Below are 25,857 nucleotides of genomic sequence, written 5' to 3' on the forward strand. Positions count from 1 at the left end.
TACCTTTTTTTGTTGTTGCTTAAATTGTCAATTCCGTAATTCCGTGCGAGGCATGACTCGGGCGCACACGCACGATTGCCAGCGGGACCGTGCGTGCGTGCGTGCGTCCGCGGTGGCGGCGACGGCGTAGTTGTGTTGCGCGATGGCTCGCTACGGCTGGAAAGAAACAGCAGCGCGGTTACAGTGTCTCGCACGTTAGACCGTCGCCGCCTATCTGCCCAGATAACTTATCTGCTCGCACCCAGAAAGGTCACTGCCCGAAACGTCGCCTGCTATACATTTATGTTTGTATACAATGTTTAATCCCCTCTCAGGCCACGCAGCGTTATCGACAAAGGCATCGAGTTATTTGGGGATTTTGAACCACAATGCCAGTGCGCTCTCACTATGTAATTAGTTGTATTTTTGAGGTGGTTTTACCATCATTTTCCAAAGATGGGACCTTTCTTGCCAGTATCAAAATCTAATAATTGGTTTTACCCTTTCTGGCAATAAAGCAGCAGTTGCGTTACGATGTTAAAACACCAAACAGAAACCGTTTGCAAGGAAGCATGTCTGCATTAGCCACGCACAGTACTTGTGGCGAACATGCAAGCAAAACAAACATGCTCCGGTAATATATGCAGCAAAAGAAAGCTGGTCTCTGGTGTGGACCAATCATCAGTTTCAAAGACAATGCATAATATTACAAGAGCATGTGTTTTTTTTGTTTGCTTGTTCACCACAAGTACGTGTGGCTAATGCAGACATGATCACTTGCGGAAGGTTTATATTTGGTGTTTTAACATCTTGACGCCTGTTTTGTTGCCAGAAAGGGTAAAACCAATTCTTATATTTTCCAAAGATGTTCACATATCTGACCTCTTCGAATGTCCAACTCTATCTCAGTTTCCCCCATTAAGTCACATATGCAACATTGTCGTATACTCCCCTAATTGAAGTTTTAAAAGGTTTATTAATGTGGCATTGAAGCCGACATGCCTACGCGCTTGGATGTGTACATGATGTTTTAATAACATAATACCAGAAAGAGGATTTCGGAAAAAAGTTTACCTGCAAGAATTAAAGATGCATTCATTTATCGGTGACAATCGATGCTTATGCGCACAAGACATGCGTTGATTCACGCGTTCGAAAAATTGTTTGCAATATATGCAAATTACATGCAAATTATATAATAATATTACATGTCAGCTTATAAGCGAGACAAAACAAACGCGAAACAGTTAAAACGGGATGGTAAAAAGATAACTGGTTCTGGAATCTGAATGTGACCCCCAAATCGTGAAAATTCATTTTTATTTGGTGGTTGTGGGAGTGGCGGTGGTACGTATATATGCTGGACTTCTTTCGCACCACCATACGTAGCCAACCGTGCTAATGGGAGGTTGCAGGGGAAGGACAACAAACTAAACACAACAGGCAGTTCTAAAGAAATGAGCTTTCAATCTACATTTAAAAGTGCATAACTTCCTAATATCGGAAGGAAGAGCATTCCAGACGGCCGCAGAAGCGCATCTGAAAGCTCGCGATGCGATGACCATCTCAGTTCGATGGTCAGCCAAAAGCCACTGCTGCGAGGATGACCGGAGTTCGCACGATGGTTTATGCTCCTTGACGAGATCAGCAAAGGTATTGTTGTTCATTTGTAGCAACCATTTGTTGTGTAACGAGTATGACGTTCTAATGCACGTGGTGAATTCTACATCCAGCTCACGACGTCATCATGACCACAGCTGTTGATGGCACCGCGCCAACGCGTTTTACCCTGCGCCCGTTCCCAGCAGCTGCTGTGGAGTCGACGCACGGCCTCCAAGGTCTAACCTAAGTCTCCCACCATCTGCTCTTAGACTCGCACGGAGGCCCATAGACTCGCACGGAAGCCCATAGACTCGCACGGAGGCCCATAGACTCGCACGGAAGCCCATAGACTCGCACGGAAGCCCATAGACTCGCACGGAAGCCCATAGACTCGCACGGAGGCCCATAGACTCGCACGGAAGCCCATAGACTCGCACGGAGGCCCATAGACTCGCACGGAGGCCCATAGACTCGTACGGAGGCCCATAGACTCGCACGGAAGCCCATAGACTCGCACGGAGGCCCATAGACTCGCACGGAGGCCCATAGACTCGCACAGAGACCCATAGACCCATAGACTCGCACCATCTGCTCTTAGGTCTTTCCTTTGATTGCCAGACTCAGGGAGACGACTCCAATCCCTGAATTGTACTTGCCTAGTACAAAAGGGAGGGCTATGGTCTGAATCTCACTTCTGACAGACTCACAAGTGGGGCACTGATTCAGTCTTCTGCACATTGCATCTAAACTATAACCTAAACCATTTAAGCAATTTGCTTAGTTTTACCAGATAAGGCCCACTGAGCTTAAAGAGCTGTTTTTCACAAGCGGCCTGACCACAAATGATAGCCCAATAAAGTGGCTTATGTGGAAATTTCTAGCAGCCAAATATTCTAAACGCATGTTGATTCTAAATGTTGGAGGGAAAACCCAGAGGACCCAGAAAAAAACATCTGCGCAACCACAGGGAGAGCATGCAAACTCCAAATATACAGCAGGCCTCAGGGTTGGGATCAAAGCCACGGCTTCCTGTATAACAGGTGAGGTATTCAACATCTCGCTACTTTGGCACCCCCAACAACTGGCACTGCAAGTGCCCGTTGTCGGCGTTCACAACTGTCAATAGTGGAGGCCTCTGCGTTGACACGCTCTCGTGCGTGCGTCCGTCCAGACTATGTTTGGTGAAACATGACCAGGCGGGGCACCGACTCGACCTCCACCACATTGCATCTGCACTTCCAATGAATGATATTTAGCGACTGCCAAGATGTTTGACCGTTAATGGTGGGGGACATTTAAAGTCGCGTTTATTGCGCACGTAAGCATTTTCTCGTTGACCTGCCGAACTTGTGACCTTCCAAAGCCCCCGACTGAGCACGACAACCAGAACCGCCTCCCCTCTGGTTTTTGCCTAAATTGCGTCCGTGAATAACGGCCAGTCATAATTTATGAAGCGAACAAATCCCGGCTGCCCCGCCATTGGCGCTGTACGCTCTTGCTTGTCGCCTCGTGCCTCTTTTCACTGCAAGTTCTGGAATTCTCCTTGCGCTCGGCCGCTTCGCCAATGAGGCAGTAAGTCGGATGTCTGCGACGGGTCGCATCAGCTTGAGCGTGCGTGGCTGAATCCATGCAAATCGCCCTGCCGCAAATCGCCCTGCCAAAAAATCCCACCTTTTAGGCGTATCTAATTGTTGTTTTTCTGTCGTTAATTGTGAGGGAGCGTTGGGCCAAGATCAGTCGTCCGCGGAACTGTGCTATGAACCCGGGCTCCAATCGAGTTCGATTGTCAGTCGTGGGTAACGTAGCAACGAGCGATACCTGAACCAGTCCTAACACCCAGCCGCCACTCCCCACACCACCCCCCCCCCCCCCCCCAATTGGACGTCTGTGAAAAAGAGCTTCAAAGCTAATCGGATTCTTCCAGTCGAAATAAATGTTCTGAATTCACCAAACTGTCCAGCTTGGCGAAGTATGGTTCACAGCCCCATCCAGGAAAGCCTTCATCCAGCAGTGAATTGAAACGGGGTTCTTCCTTTTTTTTTATAAAATGTAAAAACATTAGGAGGTAGAACGCACAACCCCTCTCCCCCCTGGCAATTTTTACATTTGATTCTAGAAATGTATTTTTATTAGCATTGCAGCAAATGTCGTGTCTCTAGTGGCTGTGTGCGTGACAGGAACCCAATAAATACCACCTATGAATAGAAAAGCATCGACTCTTGCGCACCTGATTCAACACACGTATCGTGGACTTTGTAACTGATAAATAATCGATTCATTAATTGTTCCATCCCATTTAACCCATATATTCGCCACCTACAATTAACGCCAGTTGTACAATGGCCACCTGTAAAGGCAAAGACGAAGGTCCCCCGTATAGGCTTGAACAGGCCGTCACGGCACGTACCGTTCGCAAGCACCTATGAAGGCTGCCACCACGCACGGGGGTTTGGGTGGCCAGCACCACGCCCGGGGGGGGTTGCTGCCTTTGTCTCCGCAGGCCTCGTGTTTACACACCGCACCAGGGTGCTCGTTTAAGGCCAAGTCAAACTAGAAGAGGACACAGGGCAACTTTCAATATTCGCCACTGTTATTGGTCATGAGCAAGAATGGAACTTCGGCCGCCGGGTTCATCGTGCAGTGCGCTAGCCACGACACTACTGCTGCACACGACACAAGGGGAAATGTTAACTGCCTCGCCCGGTATGCAGAAGGACGTGGGTTCCATCCCCGACCTTGACGCATGTATATTTTGAGGTTGCATGTTCTCCCCGCGGTCGTGTGGATTTTTCTCTGGGTCCTCCGGTTTTTTCCCCTCCACATTTAGAATCAACATCACGCGTTTAGAGTATTTGGCGGCTATAAATGTCCGTGTGATAAGCCGCTTCGTTGAGCTATCATTTGTGATAACCAGGTCGCTTCTGAAAAAAAGAGCTACATAGCTCAGTGGGCCTTCCCTCGTAAAATATAAAAAAATGTAAATAGTTACGCACACATGCAGTTTAGTTATTGACATTACTCTTTTGAGAGGCTCTGGAGGATGTGGATTTGCAACACCTGCTAGTTTTCCTTTTTGCTAAAGAATTGCGTTATGAAATTGCTAAATTATATCTCTTCAGCCTTATCCAGCAGCAGTAATTTATGTTTTATTTCAACTTCAATGTCTGTTTAACTTCTTTTGCACCGTACGTAGCCAGAACAAGAGTCAGAAGTTTATTGCCCGAACAGCTCCTTTGCGAATGTGGCTCGGCCAGCAGGCAGGCACGGCAGCAAGCGTTAATAAACACGATCCAAAATAAAATAAAAAACATATATATATCGAAATAAAGTTATTAAAACCAAATAGATCTTACAAAACAATTGCGTACAATTCGTATTGATTCGACCTCAACGGTCTCTTCTGCTTTCTCCCCCGTTCTTCCGTCCTAATCGGGGAGGGGTACAAAACAATTGAACGCACAATAAAAGCGGTTCTAAAGAAATGTTGCTCCGCTTCGACATAAAAATGAGATGTCCTTCCCTCCAGCGCAGTTTGCCTCTCGCTCCTTGGCGCACACCCTCCTTGGCCATACAGGAATGAAAGGCGAGGAAAGTTGGTTGCTGTTCCAAGAGTGTAAAAAAAAGTTCAATAGCCTAGCCTGAGATCTCATTGCCCTACTTGATTAAATTGCCTCTACGTTGCAGTAATTAAATCGTGCGAACGAGTTTATGAATTTCAAACCACTTGCTATGCTTAACGCATTTGTGGGCTGTCATAGAAATGTGAAATATGAAGGGGTTTTTTTTGTATAAATACCCAGAATAGTTGCCAGCCTTAAAATATATATTAGTCAGTAATCTATAATGTAGACTGTGTAGCAATGGTTATTAAGCTGGGTGAGTGTACTTGCAGTCAATAATGTAGACCGTAGCCTGGTTCTTAACCTCGGTGAGTGTATTGGCAGTCTATAATGTAGACTGTTGCCTGGTTATTAATTTTGGTGAGTGTACTGGCAGTCTATAATGTAAACTATAGTCTACATTAAAGACTGCCAGTACATTCCGATTTAGAACCAGGCTACAGGTCAACATTAGTGTTTTTTAATTCTTATTTTTATTAGATTTTTATTATTTTTATTAACTTTATTATTATTTTTCTATCATCGTGACTTTACCGCAGTCACGAAAGTTTAAAGTCAAAATTATTCAGCAAATTAGTTATTCTAAGATTACATGATTCCTCCTTGTTATTTCACCCATTGCTCATAAAATATATACGGAATGCGTTACAGGTCTGTAAATTTTTGCTTTCTAGGTATCTATTTTAGTTCAATTCAACAGTCGGGAAAATGCTGCCACAGTGGGTGTGCAACTCCTAGGGGCATTGGACTTGCAACCCAGAGGTTGCCCGGTTCCACTCAATCTCCCGGCACAGGCGTTAAAAACAAAGCTGCTAGTTTATTAAATCCCAACCCTCGCCACCACCACCCGGACCCTGCCTCTCCCACCTCTGTCCACCCAGCGGCATAAATGAGAACACCACAGTTTGTCAATCAGCATGTGTGGATGCATGTTGAACTTCTTTTCTCGCCGTACGTAGGCAACTGTGCTCATCGGAGGTGCGGCGGAGGAAGGGCAAAACAAACTAAACACGAAAGAGCAGTTCTTAAGAGATGACATGCACATATGGAGATTGCTTGTGGTGGAGGCGAACTGTGGGTACTTCCACCTACGTCTTGCAAGTGGAAAAGTGAAAAAAAAAACGTAGCCTCCAGAGCAGCGTGTGGCCAACTGGCTTCTTCCCAGCTGCACGCGGCTTTAATCCACCCACACGCGGCTCTATCGAAGGGGCATAAGGGGCCGTCCATAAATGACGTCACGCACCTGGGGGGGGGGGGGTGGTCAGACATTTGTGACGGTGTGACTTTTTAATTAATCTTCTCCTACAACATCAGAGTGCAGCGGCACATTAAATATGTACTACAATGACAATAGTTTAAAGCGATTTGAAGCATGTGTTCTTTTTTGGTGGGGAGGGGGGGGGGGCAGAGCTTTTTGACGTCATATTTGAGGGGGTGTCTGACTTTTTGTGACGCCGTGTGACGATGGGGGGGGGGGGGGGTCAAAAATCGTCCAAAATCGCGTGACGTCATTTATGGACGGCCCCTAACACAGAACGCACTATCACAGTAGCAAACAAGAATGGATGAAAGCTGTACGATAAGTTGTATGATATACGCTAAAATATATACACGTGGCTCTTTGCAGAACTCATGGGTGCTTCGTGGCTATTGGTCTTGATAAAAGTTGGCCACCCCTGCTCTTGAGGAAGCACCTCAAGGTGTCGTTCACGTAGAGGCCCCTTCCCGCCAGCAAATGGCATGGCCATGCAATTGAAGCGCTGCTGCATCTTTGCCTTTTCACCTCTTTGGTGCAGCCTGGTGAAGGGTGGTTGGGGCGGGGGTGGAGTCCAGGACTGATTCAGACTTAACGATTAAGCACATGTCTCTGAGTTAATAGTGCCGTGTGTCACTACCCACTGCGCCATTGTTCCACGAGAAATTCGCTGTGTTTTTTTTTAATGAACGTTCAGGGGAAAAAAATATATAAATTACTTCTTTTACGATTATTTTTGTTACTCCGCTAAAGAAATCACGTTGAATGTGTGACGATTGTTTCCATTCGCACCAGTGTTTCATAACTGCAGTGTTTGATGAGAAGTAAAGAAATGCCTATAAACGCGCGAACACTCACACGCACAGAGCATACCTGGGCTGTGTTGTTGGCTTGGCAACTGCGGCGCACACATTTTGTTCTTATTTTAAAGCGTTCGCTAATGATATTTTATGTTCCCGGCCTCATTTCAGGATGAGACGGAGAGAGACCCAGCTGGAGTTGGCCAAACGGGACATCCAGTGGTTTGACACGGAGTCCAAACGCTTCATTGACTGGATGGAAAAGATGGAGCAAGCTGACGAAACTTTGAATCAGGAATCTTCCCAATCAACACTCGGCCCTCTTGGCAAGTCCTGGCAGGTGGGTACAGGTTGGGCGCGCGCGCGCGCGTGTGTGTGTGTGTGTGAGCGTTTTTTTACCTTTTATGTCATCGTTATTTCCTATGGTCACATTTACATATTGTGATGACAAGTGGAACGTTCTGAGGATTAGCTGCGAGATCATCAAAGGCTCGATCTTGGGCAATGTGCATGCAATCGGCAAATAAGGCACGCTTTAATCTCGTCAGAGTGGGTCATGTGAGAAGCGACGGAGGAATACATTGGTGGGATAAAATTTCCCCCAACTCGATGAAAATCTTGCGAGGTGCGATGTGAAAATGTGTTCCAGTGGCACGGCACTTTTGTGACGCTTTGAACCATCCTGGTGTAGCTGCGTGCGTGTGTGTGTGCGTGCACGTGGGCGCATTCATTTGTGGCGCGTGTACGGAATTTGAATGGATTTCTTGGGTTTTGACAGCTGCACATTTATCACTAATGTGGAAATAGATACATGCGCGTGTGTTGTGTGGGGTGCGTTAGTGTAGTGGTTAGCGCTATGAACCCGAGGAAACGAGTTAGATTCCCGCACACAGCCAACACTAGTGAAGATTAGCTGAACCTTTCCTGCGTCTCCCCTCGGTCAACTCGGCCTCAAATGAGTACCTGGTGTGATGTGTAAAACATTGTCACGAGGGAGACAAAGGTGGCCGGGAAAGGTGTTGGCCATCCACCCCCTCGTGTGCCATGCCATCCTTCATAGGTGCTCGCTAACAGCACTTGCCCCAAAAGTCTGAAGTCTTTACGGGGGATCCTTGTCTCTTTTGATTCTAAATGTTATCCAAATATTTAAATTGTGACAAATGGATTGGTGGGAAAGACAAGGCAGTAAACACAATTTCACATCAGAAGCCAGGGCTCCCAGCTCTGGTGTTGTACGCTGCCGATTTAATTAATTCTGTGCCAAGTCAGATTCAATAGGGTACTCAATCCACTGACATATTAAAAGATTACTTTTGGCCGCATAATTGCAGTTTGGTGGCTTTGGAGCCATTGAGGAATTGATTTGCAGCGGTTGCACCCGTGATGCTTGCAAATCCTTCCCAAGCAATTTTTTACAAACTCAAACTTTCTCCTAAATCTACCACCTTTAAAAATAATAATAATAAACATTGAATAATCACGTGACTTTCAGTGATTCAAAGATAAAAACTAAATCCTCGTGTGGTATACATAAATACCATCATCAGAATCCGGATCTTTATTTAGGCTGGAGGAATCCAATGAGCTATGAAGCTTTTTTACAGATGTCCAGTCGATGTCCAATGAGATCATCATTTACACTGCACTTCCCATGCAGTACATTGCAAGCAGAAGCAGTCATAGACAGTGATTGCAGACCAAATACAATGTTTAAAAACAATGTCGTTTTAAAAATATCCGCAACGAATGAAAATAAACAACCATTGAAAAGTTAAAACGGTGTTTAAGACTTCCATGTTGTCCACTTAATTTTTGAGGTTTACATATGCTATCTGAATGTCTTTTTTATTTTAATGTAAATTAGTTAATTGTGGGTGGCTTGATAATATTCCCAGGCAAGCTTGTCAACAATTTGGACGCCAAGTTCCCCTGTTATTTAATTTCGTATGCTTACCTTTTTGGGATCTGTAGCCCCCCCCCCCCCCCCCCCGACAAGATGAACACACAGCCCGGTCTAGAGTCCAGAGGATTCTATCGGGTTATTTTTTTTTATGCTCGGAACCGTTTCGGCACAAAGGGGATGGGGGGGGGGAACCACGAGCTCATGTGCACGGTCTCATCTTGATATTGTACTGACTTGCGTGCGCACGTTGTGGGCGACTTGGAGGATGAACAAGTGACCGGGGGCGGGGGAGGGGTGGTAGGAGGGGAACAAGACGATTGTGCTTTGCAATTGACCTTGGGTTTTTTTCCGCGGGCCGACCCATCGTTTTTCTGAGACGTTCGGTCCGGGCGGTGGACGTTGCTACGACCGCTGGGCTGTTGCTGTTGGTTTGCAGTTTGGCGAGTTCCAGATGGGGTGGTGTTTTTTTTTATTTAACCTAATTTTGGCGGATAAATTTAGGAGCGTGCTCATGTCGCCTTCTGTATTTGTTTTTTTATCTGCACTCTGTCCCTAACCTGCAAAAACCCTTGCTTCCATACCAATTTTCCACTCAATTCAAAGGGAACGACAACATGCTACGTTGTGGGTGGCTGTGCAATCTTGCGTATGTAGACATTTACTGAGGCCGGCGCTTGTGGGCTGCTGTTTTTCAAATGGGGCACATTTTGACATCGCGTGAATTAAAGAATGTGAGCACACGATGTTAACATTTCCCTTTTCATTTCAAGCGTGCCCTGGCTTAAGCAGATATCATCCCACGTTTAATGCGATTCATTGTAAAATGTCTCAAGCTTAAAATGATTTGGCTTTTTCATCACACAATGGGAATATTTTTTTGTATTTTAAATAGTTGCTGTCAGCATTCGCTCCCAATGTATTCACTACTGCCAACTGATAGCAACAGTAATGTATTGCACAAAGGCAGCTTTAGTTTTACTGATGGACGAGCTTTAATGCGCTGCTCCTATTTTATGGTTCTTTCAGTAAAGTCACGTAGATAGAAAAAATAACAATAAAATGATAATTTAAAAAATCTTATTTTATTGTTATTAAAAAAATCTTGTTTTATTCTTATCTTTTCTATTTACAGTGAGGGGAAAAAAGTATTTGATCCCCTGCTGATTTTGTACGTTTGCCCACTGACAAAGAAATTATCAGTCTACAATTTTAATGGTAGGTTTATTTGAACAGTGAGAGAAAGAATAACAACAAGAAAATCCAGAAAAACGCATATTAAAAATATTAGAAATTGATTTGCATTTTAATGAGGGAAATAAGTATTTGACCACCTCTCAATCAGAAAGATTTCTGGCTCCCGGGTGTCTTTTATACAGGTAACGAGCTGAGATTAGGAGCACACTCTTAAAGGAAGTGCTCCTAATCTCAGCTTGTTACCTGTATAAAAGACACCTGTCCACAGAAGCAATCAATCAGATTCCAAACTCTCCACCATGGCCAAGACCAAAGAGCTCTCCAAGGATGTCAGGGACAAAATTGTAGACCTACACAAGGCTGGAATGGGCTACAAGACCATTGCCAAGCAGCTTGGTGAGACTGTGACAACAGTTGGTGCGATTATTCGCAAATGGAAGAAACACGAAATAACTTTTCTAGATTTGAAGTTTTCTTGACTGCAAGGATCCATACTCTTTGGTTCTATTCGGTAAAGTCACGTGGGTAAAAAATAAAACAACAAAAATCACGACGTTTCGGCCACAACACAAGTGGCCTTCATCAGGTGAAGGGACCAGACTGTCTCGAGGACAGCGCTGGAGTGAAAGAGCCACGTTCAGATCACGGCCTTTTAAGCTGTGTGAGAGGAACAAAACGCCCTCAACTTCAGCACCACGGATAGCTACGGGCTCCGTTCAGACGGACGAGTTCGTCCATGGTCGGAACAGAGGAGGGGGAGAGAGACAGCTGCGAGGCCCTAGTATACTCCATGTTGTAAAACCATACCATTAACCGTGGTGTGAGAGGTATTAAGAGGCAATGCTGGCGAAAGAGCTGCGGTCTGAAGGTCATCGTAAAAATACAATTAATTAAGAACAGAAATGATTTAAAACATCTTTCCAGTGGTTACTAAGCCAGAATCCATCTTCTCGGTTGAAATTGTCTCTGTGCTTGTATATGTGAATGGCCTCATGAACGAATGTCTCATGGTAGCCGGTTGGTTTGCAAAGAACCTCCGTCTTGGAGAAGTCAATGTCATGTGAGCCCACTGAATTATAACAGTGCTGCAAGACCCCCTAATTCCTCTCACACAAGCTTAAAGGTCGCGGTCTGAGCTTGGCTGTGTTCACTCCAGCGCTGTCCTCGAGACAGTCTGGTCCCTTCACCTGATGAAGGCCACTTGTGTTGTGGCCGAAACGTCGTGATTTTTGTTGTTTTATTTTTTACCTACGTGACTTTACCGAATAGAACCAACGAGTACACAAAAGAACTGTCAATCTCCCTCGGCCTGAGGCTCCATGCAAGATCTCACCTCGTGGAGTTGCAATGATCATGAGAACGTTGATGAATCAGCCCAGAACTACACGGGAGGATCTTGTCAATGATCTCAAGGCAGCTGGGACCATAGTCACCAAGAAAACAATTGGTAACACACTACACCGTGAAGGACTAAAATCCAGCAGCGCCCGCAAGGTCCCCCTGCTCAAGAAAGCACATATACATGCCCGTCTGAAGTTTGCCAATGAACATCTGAATGATTCAGAGGACAACTGGGTGAAAGTGTTGTGGTCAGATGAGACCAAAATGGAGCTCTTTTGCATCAACTCAACTCGCCGTGTTTGGAGGAGAAGGAATGCTGCCTATGACCCCAAGAACACCATCCCCACCGTCAAACATGGAGGTGGAAACATTACGCTTTGGGGGTGTTTTTCTGCTAAGGGGACAGGACAACTTCAACGCATCAAAGGCACGATGGACGGGCCATGTACCGTCAAATCTTGGGTGAGAACCTCCTTCCCTCAGCCAGGGCATTGAAAATGGGTCGTGGATGGGTATTCCAGCATGACAATGACCCAAAACACACAGCCAAGGGAACAAAGGAGTGGCTCAAGAAGAAGCACATTAAGGTCCTGGAGTGGCCTAGCCAGTCTCCAGACCTTAATCCCATAGATAATCTGTGGAGGGAGCTGAAGGTTCGAGTTGCCAAACGTCAGCCTCGAAACCATAATGATTTGGAGAAGATCTGCAAAGAGGAGTGGGACAAAATCCCTCCTGAGATGTGTGCAAACCTGGTGGCCATCTACAAGAAACGTCTGACCTCTGTAATTGCCAACAAGGGTTTTGCCACCAAGTAAGTACTAAGTCATGTTTTGCAGAGGGGTCAAATACTTATTTCCCTCATTAAAATGCAAATCAATTTATAACATTTTTGACATGCGTTTTTCTGGATTTTTTTTATTATTCTGTCTCTCACTGTTCAAATAAACCTACCATTAAAATTATAGACTGATCATTTCTTTGTCAGTGGGCAAACGTACAAAATCAGCAGGGGATCAAATACTTTTTTCCCTCACTGTAAATGCATTCTCATTATAGATGGGGATACCACAGTTAGTCACAAATGGGTGGACAGAGGTGGGAGAGGCGTTGTGGTGGGGGTTTGGATTTAAGAAACTTGCAGCGTAGTTTTAACGCCTGTGCTGGGTGATCAAACACGTCCAGTACCCTTAAGCGTTGCACCACTGTGGCAGCATTTGCCTGATTGTTGAATGGAGCTAACATAGCGCCACTCGCGAGATTATGGCCCTTGCCCTGCGTGACCACTCGCGAGCCGGTGACCCTGTGTAACCACTCGCCACCAGCAGCAGCTACCGCTACTGCTGCTGCGACGACACAAACTGCGAAAAAATGCTGCCACGGCCGGAAAATTAAATGCGATTATTAATAATGAAAGGAAACCGTGTGCGGTGGGTTTCAGTTTTATTTATTTTATTTATTTATTTTGCTGTAGCCCTGTGAGCCATTCGGCTCTTGAATCGGGTGCAACCACAACAAACAAAAAAAACAAAATCACGAACAAGAAAAACATCTTAAAGTGACTTTGTGACTGTGCAAACAGAAAATCAATGAAAAAAACAGCAAAATATTCCTGAAAAAAAAGCACCGTACACCAACGCTGTGTGCAAAAAATCCCAGTGGGATGCAAGTCAAACAACAACAACCACAAGAAAACTTAGATTAAGGCCATCAGTCTAACTCCGTACTACAACAAAACAAACATGTCCAAACCAAAAAAGTTTTCGAAAATCACCAAAAAATAAAGCCATAATTGCAACGTAACAGTGATCACAGGGACTGTGACCGAATTTTTACAATAAACTACATAAATAACATGTAACACCAAATCCTAGAGCCATGGCTAGCTGCATGAGTTACTTCATAACAACAGAAGCATCAGTCGGAGTATAAAAAATTTCAATGCACCTTTAAGATCAGCACGCTAAATAAAAACACAGATAATACTTTGCAGCGTCATCCAGAGCGAAACATTTTATTTTATTTTACGCCAATGAATAGCAGTGGCAGCTAGGGGTGTACAACTCCTCTAGAGCAATTTTGAGAGAAGATCTCATTGGTAGCGATTCAAGTTGCAGTTTATTGGCAATTGCATTCCAGACCCTGGGGGCATCAATAGCAAAGGCCCTTCCTCCAGTTTGTGTATGGCAATAGGGATTGTGAAGCTGGTAAATGAGCGAAGACCTGAGGTAAAATTTGTTCTTTGAAACAGAGAGGAGATCCAGCAGGTAGTCTGCGGGTTTTTTTGTAAGTACATCGTGAATAAATAAGATCTGGTGCACAAGCCGTCGATCATTAAGAGATGTTAAGTTTGACCCAATGTAGAGATCACAGTGGCCGCAGGCACAGAGTTACCTCTTTGAAGTGGCGGGGGTATATGAAGGCATTTCTTTGTTTTGGCGCAGTTTTACTTTTTGTGGATAAATATTTATTCACTTGTTTATTTTGAGGTGTTTATACGATGTGAACAGATGCACAGGAGCATACTCCCCCCCCCCCCCCCCACAAAACACGCAAGATCACCTACATTTCCCCAACTGCTTTCACGAATATTATTACTTTCTGGGTCTTTCGGTAATGTCACGTAGATAGAAAAATGATTTTTTTTATCTTATTTTTCTATCTACGTGACTTTACCGAAAGACCCAAAGAGTATGAATTCCTGCAGTCCCGAAAGCTTTAAGTTACGATTATTACTTTCATTTAAAGCCCGTCATCAGTATAGTGTTGGATTAAAGCCTCTTCCCCAAGCTCTTGCTAATGACGGTTATTTGAACTTACTTCACCCTACTGGTCGGTGCGGGTGGGTTGGTAACGGGCAAGGACTGGTTCAGATCTTTATTTCTCGCCACTGACGTTAATAGTGGATGGCAATAGAACTCATTTGCGCCGGATTAATTGGCGCAGCACACTATCTTGTGTGCCATTGCTCCCCAGACGCCTTAAATTGCAAGGATTTAAATGTGCCGTAACAGTTAAGTAACCGAATTTACTTGACAGTGATTTCTGAGCAAAACGCCTTTTTTTTTTTTTAAAGCAAGATTAACAAAGGTCACCAGTTGTCTTTTGAGGAGAGTGCTACAGCTCGGATATCACCCGTGGAGGCTGATGTTAGCAATGACCGGGAGTCGCACTCAGACTCCACGGCGTTCACAGTCCAGTGCACGAGCTATTATGCAATCCAACACCGCCGTACAGAGCGACCTCTTGTTTTCTTCCCCTCCCACCGCCACCGCTGCTCAACTTTTTTGGCTTCCTTGGCGAAGTGCAGCCACTCATCGAGCGCAGAGTCCTGGAGCGACGCATTGGGGGTCGGCGCCATTTACCGCAGTAATTACAAAGCCCAACAATGCCACGCTGCTGCTCGTTCGCTCGACTCATCCCAATTGCACTTTGTTGGCGCAAATTTGGCACCGTAATTGCGGTCTTATTCGCTAATAACTCTAAACAAAAGTGGCACTGTTTGTGTTGGTGCTATTAACTCTAAACAAAAGTGGCCCTGTGTTGTGTTGATGCTAATAACTCTAAACAAATGTGGCCCTGTTTGTGTTGGTGCTAATAACTCTAAAGAAATGTGGCCCTGTTTGTGTTGGTGCTAATAACTCGAAATAAAAGTGGCCCTGTTTGTGTTGGTGCTAATAACTCTAAACAAAAGTGGCCCTGTGTTGTGTTGGTGCTAATAACTCTAAACAAAAGTGGCCCTGTTTGTGTTGGTGCTAATAACTCTAAACAAAAGTGGCCCTGTTTGTGTTGGTGCTAAAAACTCTAAACAAGTGGCCATAAATTTTGATTTAAAGCTTTCGTGACTGCAGTAATTCATATTCTTAGTTTTTTCGGTAAAGTCACGTTGAAGAGAAACAACAAAATAACAAAATATATATATATATATAAAACAATAATATATATTTTGTTATTTTGTTGTTTCTCTTCAACGTGACTTTACCGAAAAAACTAAAAGTGGCCCTGTTTGTGTTGGTGCTAATAACTCTAAATAAAAGTGGCCCTGTTTGTGTTGGTGCTAATAACTCTAAATAAAAGTGGCCCTGTTTGTGTTGGTGCTAATAACTCTAAACAAAAGTGGCCCTGTTTGTGTTGGTGCTAATAACTCTAAAGAAATGTAGCACTGTTTGTGTTGGTGCTAATAACTCTAAACAAAAGTGGGCCTGTTTGTGTTGGTGCTAATAACTCTAAAAAAAAGTGGCCCTGTTTGTGTTGGTGCTAATAACTCTAGACAAAAGTGGCCCTGTTTGTGTTGGTGCTAATAACTCTAAACAAAAGTGGCCCTGTTTGTGTTGGTGCTAATAACTCTAAACAAAAGTGGCCCTGTTTGTGTTGGTGCTAATAACTCTAAACAAAAGTGGGCCTGTTTGTGTTGGTGCTAATAACTCTAAACAAAAGTGGCCCTGTTTGTGTTGGTGCTAATAACTCTAAACAAAAGTGGCCCTGTTTGTGTTGGTGCCGGTTCTGTGAAACGCTGTAAGTTCCGTTGACACAAAGGAAAAAGGCACGAATTTTTTTTTTAAAGAACTCATTCATCTTTGATGCATTAACTTTTACCCCACCTCGGGCAACCCACAAAACAAAGCGCCTCTGTCGATTAGCAAGACTTTTGCGGCAAGTGCTGTTAGCCAGCACCTATGCACGCGCACGCACGCACGCACACCAGACAGTGACGCTGGTGCTGTACTGAAAGTCTCATGGAGTGATGAGGGTGAGCAACGTTTACGCTCGTCTGACATGAATCTCCATCGTGGCTTTTGAAATCGCGCGATCACGCTGGGAGGTGAACAAGCAGGGCGAGGAAGCCTAAACCCATCCAGTCATGCTCAGAGCGGCGGCTTTTGGCTGGCATCGAACAAAGACGGTCACCAGATGCGCTTCAACAGCCGTCTGGAATGCTCTTGCGATATTAGGAAGCCGCTGGAACTTTGCACTTGAATCTAGATTAGAACCGCTTTTTGTGTTTGAGCTTGTTGTCCTTCCCCCGAACCTCCAATCAGCACGGTTGGCTATATACGGCGCGAAAGAAGTTCAGCGTACATGAGTACGTATGAGGTTAATTGGCCTCGGCGAACAACTCCTCAGCACCGCACGCGCGTTCTTCCTGAACGGAAAGGAATGAGAACGAGTGCGTAGCCTCGGAAATATTGTTTTTGATGTAAACGTGCCTGCATTCCAAAGAGAACCGTGAAGGAAACGAGTTGAACTATAAATCAAATAACAATATATATTTAAAAAATAAACCTGCCCAACCTGAATCCTCTACGTAATTTATGCAGCGTTCTGCTGATATGAATTTGCAGGGACGAGAGATATTGATGCGGCTGAAGCTAGGCATGATGCGATGGTCACCTGCGGTGCGTGTGGTTAGTATTTCTCGTCCTTTCTACAAGAACGCTTAGACAACTTTATGGTAAATGGCGTTACGGCGCTGGCGATCCTGTCGCAGCTGGATAGAAGGATACCCAACAGAAGCTGGTCCAGGTCTGCTTCCATTCAAAGTGTGCTTGCATTAGAAGTTGACCTTTTGCCTTCACCCCACCAGTGCCAATGTAAGCATTTGTTTGTTGCTTGTATCAGGCGTGTTCACGTCCGACTTCCGCTGTTCCTTTACGTAGCATCCAACAGTGGGTGGGAAGCATCACTGGGAAGCATGAGGGATCCCGAAGGCCATGCAGTGCAATTTAAATAATGTAGGCTTCTGGGTCACTGCTCTTAATTTGAAATAGCTGCATATTGGCGAGCATGGTGAGTAGCCCTGCATATGCCTTGTTTCCTCTGCTGCCCTGTTTACGACACAGAACAAGAATCCGCATCAGAATCTTTACTCTTTGGCTCTTTCGGAAAAGTCGCGTAGGTATAAAATTAAATCACGACGTTTCGGGCGCAACACAAGCGTCCGACTGTTTTAAAACAGTCTGCCTCAGCAGCAGACCATGCTTTCTCACCTGATGACGTACGCTTGTGTTGTGCCCGAAACGTCGTGATTTTATTTTCTACCCACGTGACTTTACCGAAAGAACCAAAGAGTGTGGATTCCTGCAGTCATGAAAGCTTCAAATCAAGATCAGAATCTGTCTTTATCTTTATTCATCCTGGAGAAATCTGATGAGCTATAAAGCTCTTTTTTAACAGATGTCCAGTCAGGGGCATGTGATTAAAGTTAAAACAACAAACAATATTAAAAAAAAAACTATAGGAGTGCAAAGTAAGCAAATTCCAATAAATAAATATTCAGAATTAAACTATTATTTTACCAGGTGAAACCCACTGAGCTATTCGTTATTTTTCAGAAGCGACCTGGCCACAAATGATAGCTCATCGAAGTGGCTTATCAAGCGGACTTTTTATAGCAGCCAAATAACCAAGCCCCCCGTAGCCTGAGATTGTTCGGAAAGCAGTGGATTTATGTTAAAAAAATGCTCGTTGTTCTCCTCCTCGTCCACTTAAGTTTTCCGCTGCATTGTGCAAGCCTCTGGTCGGCAATGTTATTAAAAGCAAAGCGTATGAAGTATTTTGTAATGTGGACACGGGCAGAGTTTTTAGAGCGTATTACTTAAAACGTCACGTGCAATAATTGAGAAAATACGAAGACGATTATTAAACCAAGCGTATTGGGTTCGTAATGGCACAGTGGTTCTTGCTGGGCCTTATTAACGCGCAGCGACCTGAATTCTGATTACTTGTCACAGGGTTACGTCAGTGGTGAGGAACATCTGAACAGGTCCTTAACCCCCTCCTAACCCCCCTCTCTCTCGCCTCCATTTTCTAATCGACACTGACCCAACCTGGTGAAGTATGGTCGAACCGCTCCCATATCCGAACGACGTTGGCATCCCTTCGTCTCGCAGTGACCGCGCATTATTACTGTTATATAATTCAAATATATATTTAGTGTAAATTGGTTGTACTGTTTTTGCAAAACGATGTTTCCCACACTCCCCGCCCCCACCCCTTATTGTTTCTTTACTTACACTTCAGAGTGTTTTGCTCGCTGTGTATATAAACCAAGGTCTCATTTGGATTGCTAGACTTCTGGTCTCAATGGGCTCTTGCATAGTTTAATCCATCCAAACTGCACTTATTTTGATCATGGGGTTATGAACCTGTTAAGTGGTACACAATCAAAGCCACTGATAAGCCAACGAGACCTAGAGAGTCACGAACCTTACATTTACCTTAGGGGCAAGGTGGGGGGGTGAGTGGTGGGACAACTATTAGCGCAATCCGCTGTGATCCCGGCGGTCTTGGGTTCAATGAGAACCTGTCCTGTGCCTCCCTTAGGGTTGGCACGGCCTTCACGGAGTAGTACCACCTGGGTGCCTGCTCTGGCTTCTAAACATGAGCACTGGTGAGCACCGAGGCAATTTCCAGCCGTGGCTAACGTCGGTCGGGAGTGATTATCCGAACCTCCGGTCCCTGATCAATGCCCCACTCGCGTGGTGAAATGTGATCAAGTAAACTCTATGGCCGATGTGCCATAGGCAGGCCGCCATCCAGCAGTAGATTGACAGAGGGCTGCAAATTGTTATTACTGTAAGCATGAGTGCTGCTTCTTTTCGACCCATTAATTAATTTCCACCATTAATATATCAGCTGAACATGCAAAAGCATTAGGCACATTAGGCACTCTTAATCTGTCTCGAGTTAAATTATGGATCTCATATTTTATTTCTTTATTAATTTAACCCAGTGGTTGTGTGTCGTATGGGCTTCGTGTTGTCTCTATCTTGGTTCGAATTTCCACCACCGAGATCAAACCACCATCGATTTACAGCTCACCTGTGAACTTGGGGAGAGCCTGCACTAATGGTAAAACTCTGGATGGCACTTATATTGTTTTAGTTGCCTACAACTTGTTTAGAGCGAATCTTCCCTCATATCAAATGGTTATTGTATAGTGCTGGTCTGTGCTTGTTTATGAGAGTTTATGGGTCTCTATGCACGTATGTTGATCTCTGTATATGTATGCATGCTGAACCTCTTTTGCGCTGTACGTAGTCAACCGTGCTAATCGGAGGAACTGGGGAAGGACAACAAAGTGTGTGGGTCTATGTGTCTCTGAGTCTTAAGTGGGTCTGCGGGTCTTCATGAGTCTATAGGTTACTGTGCGTGTGTCTATAATTTTCTACGTGAGTCTGGGTCTCGGTGTTAGTCTATGAGTCTCCATACAAATTGATGTAAATCTATGGATTGCTACGTGAGGATATAGGTCTCTATGTTAATCTATGGGTCTCTGTGTGAGGCCTTTAGGTCACTGTGCGAGTCTCATCCGTAACTGGGGAGTTGAGCAGTCAGCTAATTGTAACTGCACTCACTCACATCACCAATCGTTGCTCAATACACGCTTTGGCAGGAGAGGGCAAACATTATCTGGCGATCCCCAGATGCAATCTCGTTACTCTCCAATCTCAATATATACAGTTCTTAACTCGGTCGGTGGCTTTTCAAATTCCATACGAAAGCAAATGAATAACCAAAAGGCACATTGCATGAAATAGTGGTCCTTTGCATGCCAGCGTAATATTCAAATGACTTGTAACCAAATGGTCCAAATCAGTGTTAGTGGTTCGTGAATGTAAATATTGGAATGTCAAGCTATCCAAGCTACAGCGGCATGGGCCAAACCCGACCCGCTAGCTCAATTAATCTGGCCCCAGGTGACACTCCGAATTAACATTAATATGGCCACCGGAGCTGTGAAATTAAACAAAGTGAATGATCCGATGTGAGCTTGTGAAGTATGATGTGGTGAAATAATTAAGCGAACAGTCTTGGTCAGTATTTTTGGCTCTGTTAGGCACTTGATGCAGGGGCTGGTTACGTCTGGGGGTTATGGGCCTGGTGTGTGAAGACTGCAGTAGCAAATAGGAGAGGCCCTTTAATCCTGTATTTAGTTGAACGCTCATTAATCGGCTGATAACACCTTGATATATAGAGGACCATAGAGCTTGGGCAATTGTTGGCGGTGGCTCCACCGTGTGGCTGTTGCCTTTCCCACTTGTCTGCGGTTATTCGTACCTCTTAATTCTTCCTCGAGTAAAGTGAGTAAATGTTGTGTGACCGTGTTACAACGGAAATTATATATTTTTTTACGTATGGGTATTTTCACAATTGTTTGGACGCACAATTTCGGAAACTCTAGAGTATGTGGGGCGATCATTAGTGTAATTGTTGCGTGGGGTTTCACTTGGGTTTAGTCAACTCATGTGGACTGATTGAGATCATTTATTCATCTTTGCTGATAATGGAGAAATGCTCGTAAAATAGTGCGGTGTCTGATATACTCGGGTGAACTGACGCTTTCAAGCACGTTCTAATTATTTGTTAAAATATCCATAATTTTTTTAAATTTAAATTATGTAAATCCAAATGTGTCGTTAAACCCGCCACCACCCGACAGCCAATTAGTGTGTTGGAGAGCAAACCCACAACCTTTACAATCCGAGTACAACGTTTAGCTAGTAATTATAACTTGCTTCATCAGGCGACAGCCAGATTTGTAAAGAAATCCTGTATCGTTCCTTTAAATATAGAGGGATAGATGTGATGGCGTCACTTGTGAGCCCATCACGTGCAAAGGTGGGGGGGGGGGGATTAATGAATGCACATAAATTACAATGGCTATCCATTGCCAGTTGGGTTATTCATGTGCGTTAAAAATAACCTATTATGGATGATATTGGTCTGCAAAAGCCTACGTATTCAATTATTAAAATGTATTCTTATTTTGCTTTATCATTGCACTGGTATCCGAATAACCACTTAGTTGATCCATGTGCCACCTTATTACTTCTTCTTTTGTGTGGCATTTGAAAAGCCACAGGCCAACTTGAGAACGGTGTGTGTTGACATTGGAAATCCATCTTCTTGGTTCTTTCGGTAAAGTCACGTAGAAGCGAAATAATAAAATAATGAAAATACAACAATAAAATAAAATTCTCACGACGTTTCGGCCACAACACAAGTATCCGTCCTCAGGTGAAGGACGGCTACGTGTGTCCCGCCTCCCCTCCTCTGCCAAATACAGCAATGACGATGTAGGGAGCAGGAAAATATCAATACATGGACTTGTTTTAATACCAAGAGGGTAGGAGCGGTGGTAATGATGCGAGATTCGGTTCCCATTGGGGGAAGTCCTCTGTAGTGGACTCCCCTTCATATTCCCCCTTTCAGCTCGAAATGTGTGAAACTTATTAATGTGTAAACAAGTGAAGGTGCAGCCCAGAAATTACTTCCTAATGTCACTGCTGGTGGAAGGATCTTCGCGAGACGAAGCTCCAACGAGCCCCACCATGGAAAGAACTATGGCCTGACCTTCAACGTTGGCCAGACTTCCTAGAGGAGGCGGGAATACTAGCACTTTACCCCAATCATACACGGCATGGAGGCGGATAGTTGTAAAACAACGCTCGCTCATTCTTTCGACTGCCGCCGCTGGGAGATCAAATCAAACCGGTGACCGCTGGAGTGAACCGGTTCTGGGCCTCCCCTAGGTCGACTCAGCCTCAAATTAGTACCTGGTGCGGTGAGTAAACATCGTCACTAGGAAGACAAAGGCGGCCGAGCGTGGTAATGGCCACCCACCCCATCGTGTGCCGTGCCGGCCTTCGTAGGTGCTCGCTAACAGCACTTGCCCCTAACAGTCTCGTCAGGCTCTTCGGGGGATCTTTGTCTTTTGTATGTAACACTGAGAAAATATTAAAGCCGTATTTTTCAAAGGAATGTATGCAAAAATAAGCGTCGGCAAGGGACCATTTTTAAGATGAGTGGGGTAGGAAGCGGTTGATAAATTCGGTTGTGAGTTTTTTTTTTTCCCCCCGGAGCCGTTGATCCCGCAGTGCAACGCGATTTTAATTTTTATTTTGCGGCAGTTAATTTCGGTGGGCGAAAGACGTCCCGAGTAAAACAAACAAAAAAGGTCCCCGCACCATCACAGGACGTTCTGAAGCGTCAGGATAATAATTATGAATAAATCAAAAGGCGATTTGGAAGCACAGGGAGTGGAGGGGAGTCGAAGAGAGAAACGTAAATTGTTAAACATTTTCTCTAAATTCCAGCTCCATTTGTTCTCAAATTAGAAGACTGTTCTGGCATGCCAACACGGGGTGATGCCTATGGGTAGCCAATCTCGCCACCTGTAAATCACAGGGTGAAATTCAAAGTCTGGCACGGAACAAAAATTTCGAGCAAAAATCACCGGGGACAATGAATCGCTTTTGATTCATAAACCCAGAGGGCGAACGAAGTAAACTTTTCACACGCAACGACAAGAGCTGCCATTCGCCACGAAGTGGCGGTGAAGTCACCACAGCGCTTACACCAGGCTAGGTGCATTTTGAGGCCACGTGATCCATCTTGAAGGTGGCTCTCACTGGCAGGAGGTGACGGGACAGACCTATACAGTGCACGAGAGTCGAGACATTCGGAGGTTAGTTGTGAAGCCAACGGAGGCAATCTAGCTTAAAGCCCTTGTGTGGTTTTACCAGGCAGCTCTGCTAACATCACAAGCTACAAGTTTATGGGCACTTGTTCACAGTGGCAGTGGCCAATCAAATAGCAGTACTTTGAAGTGCAAGTATCAAGTTAATTTTTGTTTCACCAGGTGGTATGAACTCGAGAGCCCAGGATGAGTCTCGTTTGCTCGCGTGACCTGGGTCACCAGAATAACAAATAAAATAAAAAAAGTTATGCCTAATGAAGCAAATAGAAGAACTATCATAGCAAATAGAATAAATAAAAAAAATACTGCACTGCAGAAAATACATTTTGGCCATTGTAAAGTTGGCTCAAACAAAACTTTTAAACAATCTAACGTACAATTAAGATACACAAACATTAAAATATTTCTGGTGATTATTTGCACGTAATATATTAACATGTAAATGGATAACGAATATGTCATTTACAATTGCGAGTGACTTTAACGTTCGATATTGTTGTAATTTTTGTGCCGGGCAGATAGAATAACATCTGTGTAGTCCAACGATTTCATTCTTATGTAATGACTCTCGGGCAACTTCTGCCCTCTTTATTTATTAGGGCGCGTCACGCAGATAACTTACTCTCATAGCCTACGGTACTTAGCTACGACTTGCATCCAGTACTTGGGCTAGAATAACAACAGATACTTGGGCTAGGACAGTACCCAAGCAAAGACCGCACGGAGAGACACTGACGGCTTTGAGGCAGTCCATCCCGAACCCAGGGCAGCCACGTGCTCTCTCGGCGTCCGCCTTATATTCCCCTCGGCGTGGCCTCGCCCCGCTCCCGGCCACGCCTTCTTTTCCCGAACTGTCTCAGCCAATCCCGAACATCCACCCATGGTTTCCTCCTGCAATTATCCCTCGTGGACCACCTGGCCACGCACTGTCGCTATCCCCTCATTATCTCCACCCACTCACCGTCTCTCTCTTTCCGCACTGTCCCTATATATATAAAAGCTTCCAAAATAAATTAATCTAGAGGATTGTGATGGGACTGTCAACGATGAATATTCACACTTTCAGGTGAAGCCTGCTGGCGACAGACCATCCACAAACACGCTCATCGTACCTTCATCCCTGCATCCCAAAAAATTTCAAACAAAATATATACACATATATAAAACGTTTCCATCCCATATTTGTTTCTCCGCAACTTATTTGACCGCACAGCCTTCTGGGAGTGCACCTTATGAGCAGCGTTAGTGCCATGCACGCAAAGTCTGGACCGGTTTTGCCATCCAGTGTCCTCATCAGCAGTCAGGCTTGCATGAACCAATGCTGGTGAACTGCCCAATGTTTATAGGTGAGAACTCTCTCTGTATTAAATGGGTCCTAGTTCAACGCATAGTGTAGGATACAAAGTACAAATGAACCTTATGGCGATACCCCGGGATACCATAGTACCCCGGGATACCATAGTACACCGGGATACCATAGTACCCCGGGATACCATAGTACCCCGGCTCTCGCATGTTGTCCGTGATGCAGCCATTTCTAGTCTGTTGATGGTCGGCAATACGGCAATCGACTCGTCTCGACGAGCTGTACTCACGATGCACTGCTACGGTGCGTGCGAGCGTTCAAGGTTTCAGCACAATCGTCCTCGCTGCGTTTCGACTTCGCGGAGCAGCACTGATTTCGGATTGATTGGTACCCCAGTCGCGGAGTTAAGCAACACCTCTGGAAAAAAAAAAGTGTCCCAGAAATAAAATATTTAATTGCCTCGGCCATTTTGTATTATTTGGTGCCTCGGAGTACCGCCATAAGGATCAAATATTGTGAAGAATATTCATTTTAAAAAAAATAAGCAATGCATCCTTCCCATATTTTTCTCCAAATGTGAAATCAATCTTTTTTTCCACTATTCAGTTGCACGGCCTTGTTGGGAGTGCATCTTGTCATCAGTATTAGTTTCCAGTCCGTCGGTCTTGAGCTTGCTTTAAACAGTGAGATCATGCTGTGTTTTCTGTTCCCTCAGTAGTAGTGCGTTGGAGCACAGCCATTGGATCTGTATGCTTAATTGGGCTAATTTTGATCTCCAAATCAGTAGTTGTGTTCCTGGATATTTGCCAAAATTATCCGTCGGATCCAGAATCTCTTGGGTGCAAAATGGTCACAATTAGTGGGGGGAAAAAAAGCATTGCAAGTGTTTTGTTCGTTAAAATATTTAACACAATTAAAAAAAACACCCATCGAGATAGAATTAATCATGGCCATTCTGTTGCCTGTGTATCATAGCAGTGTTTACGTCCATTTTATTTCGTTGCTTATTGTCCCGATGCCTGCCCTTTAAACTGCAATTTGCCTATAGTATTTTAAACTAGGTTGCAGTTTGCTTTCCCACGCCTTCTATGGTGCTAAACACAAAGGCACTTGCGCATTATTATACGTGTACGTTAATTATAATATTCCATGAATTGTAAGCTCGGTATTAACGGTAAAGGAAACTCGCGGGTCACGTTAATTTATAGCCTAAAATATTACGCAATTAGACTGCAAATCCGGCTAGCCTGTTGGGTGTGAACACATTAAATTGGCTGTGATGCATACGCTGCTCTTTTATTCCGAGCGGAACAGATGACTCCGCTTTGGTAATTTGCTGTCAGGCGCGGCGCCTTTTACTCACGAGCGAGCGGGCACG

General features: G+C 44.7%; 1 protein-coding gene across 8 annotated transcripts in view; it reads left to right on the forward strand.

The window, feature by feature from the left end:
- The window catches only part of LOC116953433 (dystrophin-like), a 373,535-nt gene that overhangs the window by 165,344 nt on the left and 182,334 nt on the right, over window positions 1-25,857 (forward strand). For all 8 annotated transcript variants that reach the window (XM_032973644.2, XM_076074969.1, XM_076074971.1 and 5 more), the window contains one exon: window positions 7,428-7,596. In XM_032973644.2, the coding sequence (XP_032829535.2) occupies window positions 7,428-7,596 (169 nt within the window). The remainder of the gene's footprint in view (window positions 1-7,427; window positions 7,597-25,857) is intronic.

The sequence above is a fragment of the Petromyzon marinus genome, chromosome 51 (assembly GCF_048934315.1).
Source record: "Petromyzon marinus isolate PM22_M1 ecotype Great Lakes invasive population chromosome 51, UKy_Petmar_22M1.pri1.0, whole genome shotgun sequence".
In the NCBI taxonomy this organism is placed as follows: domain Eukaryota; kingdom Metazoa; phylum Chordata; class Hyperoartia; order Petromyzontiformes; family Petromyzontidae; genus Petromyzon; species Petromyzon marinus.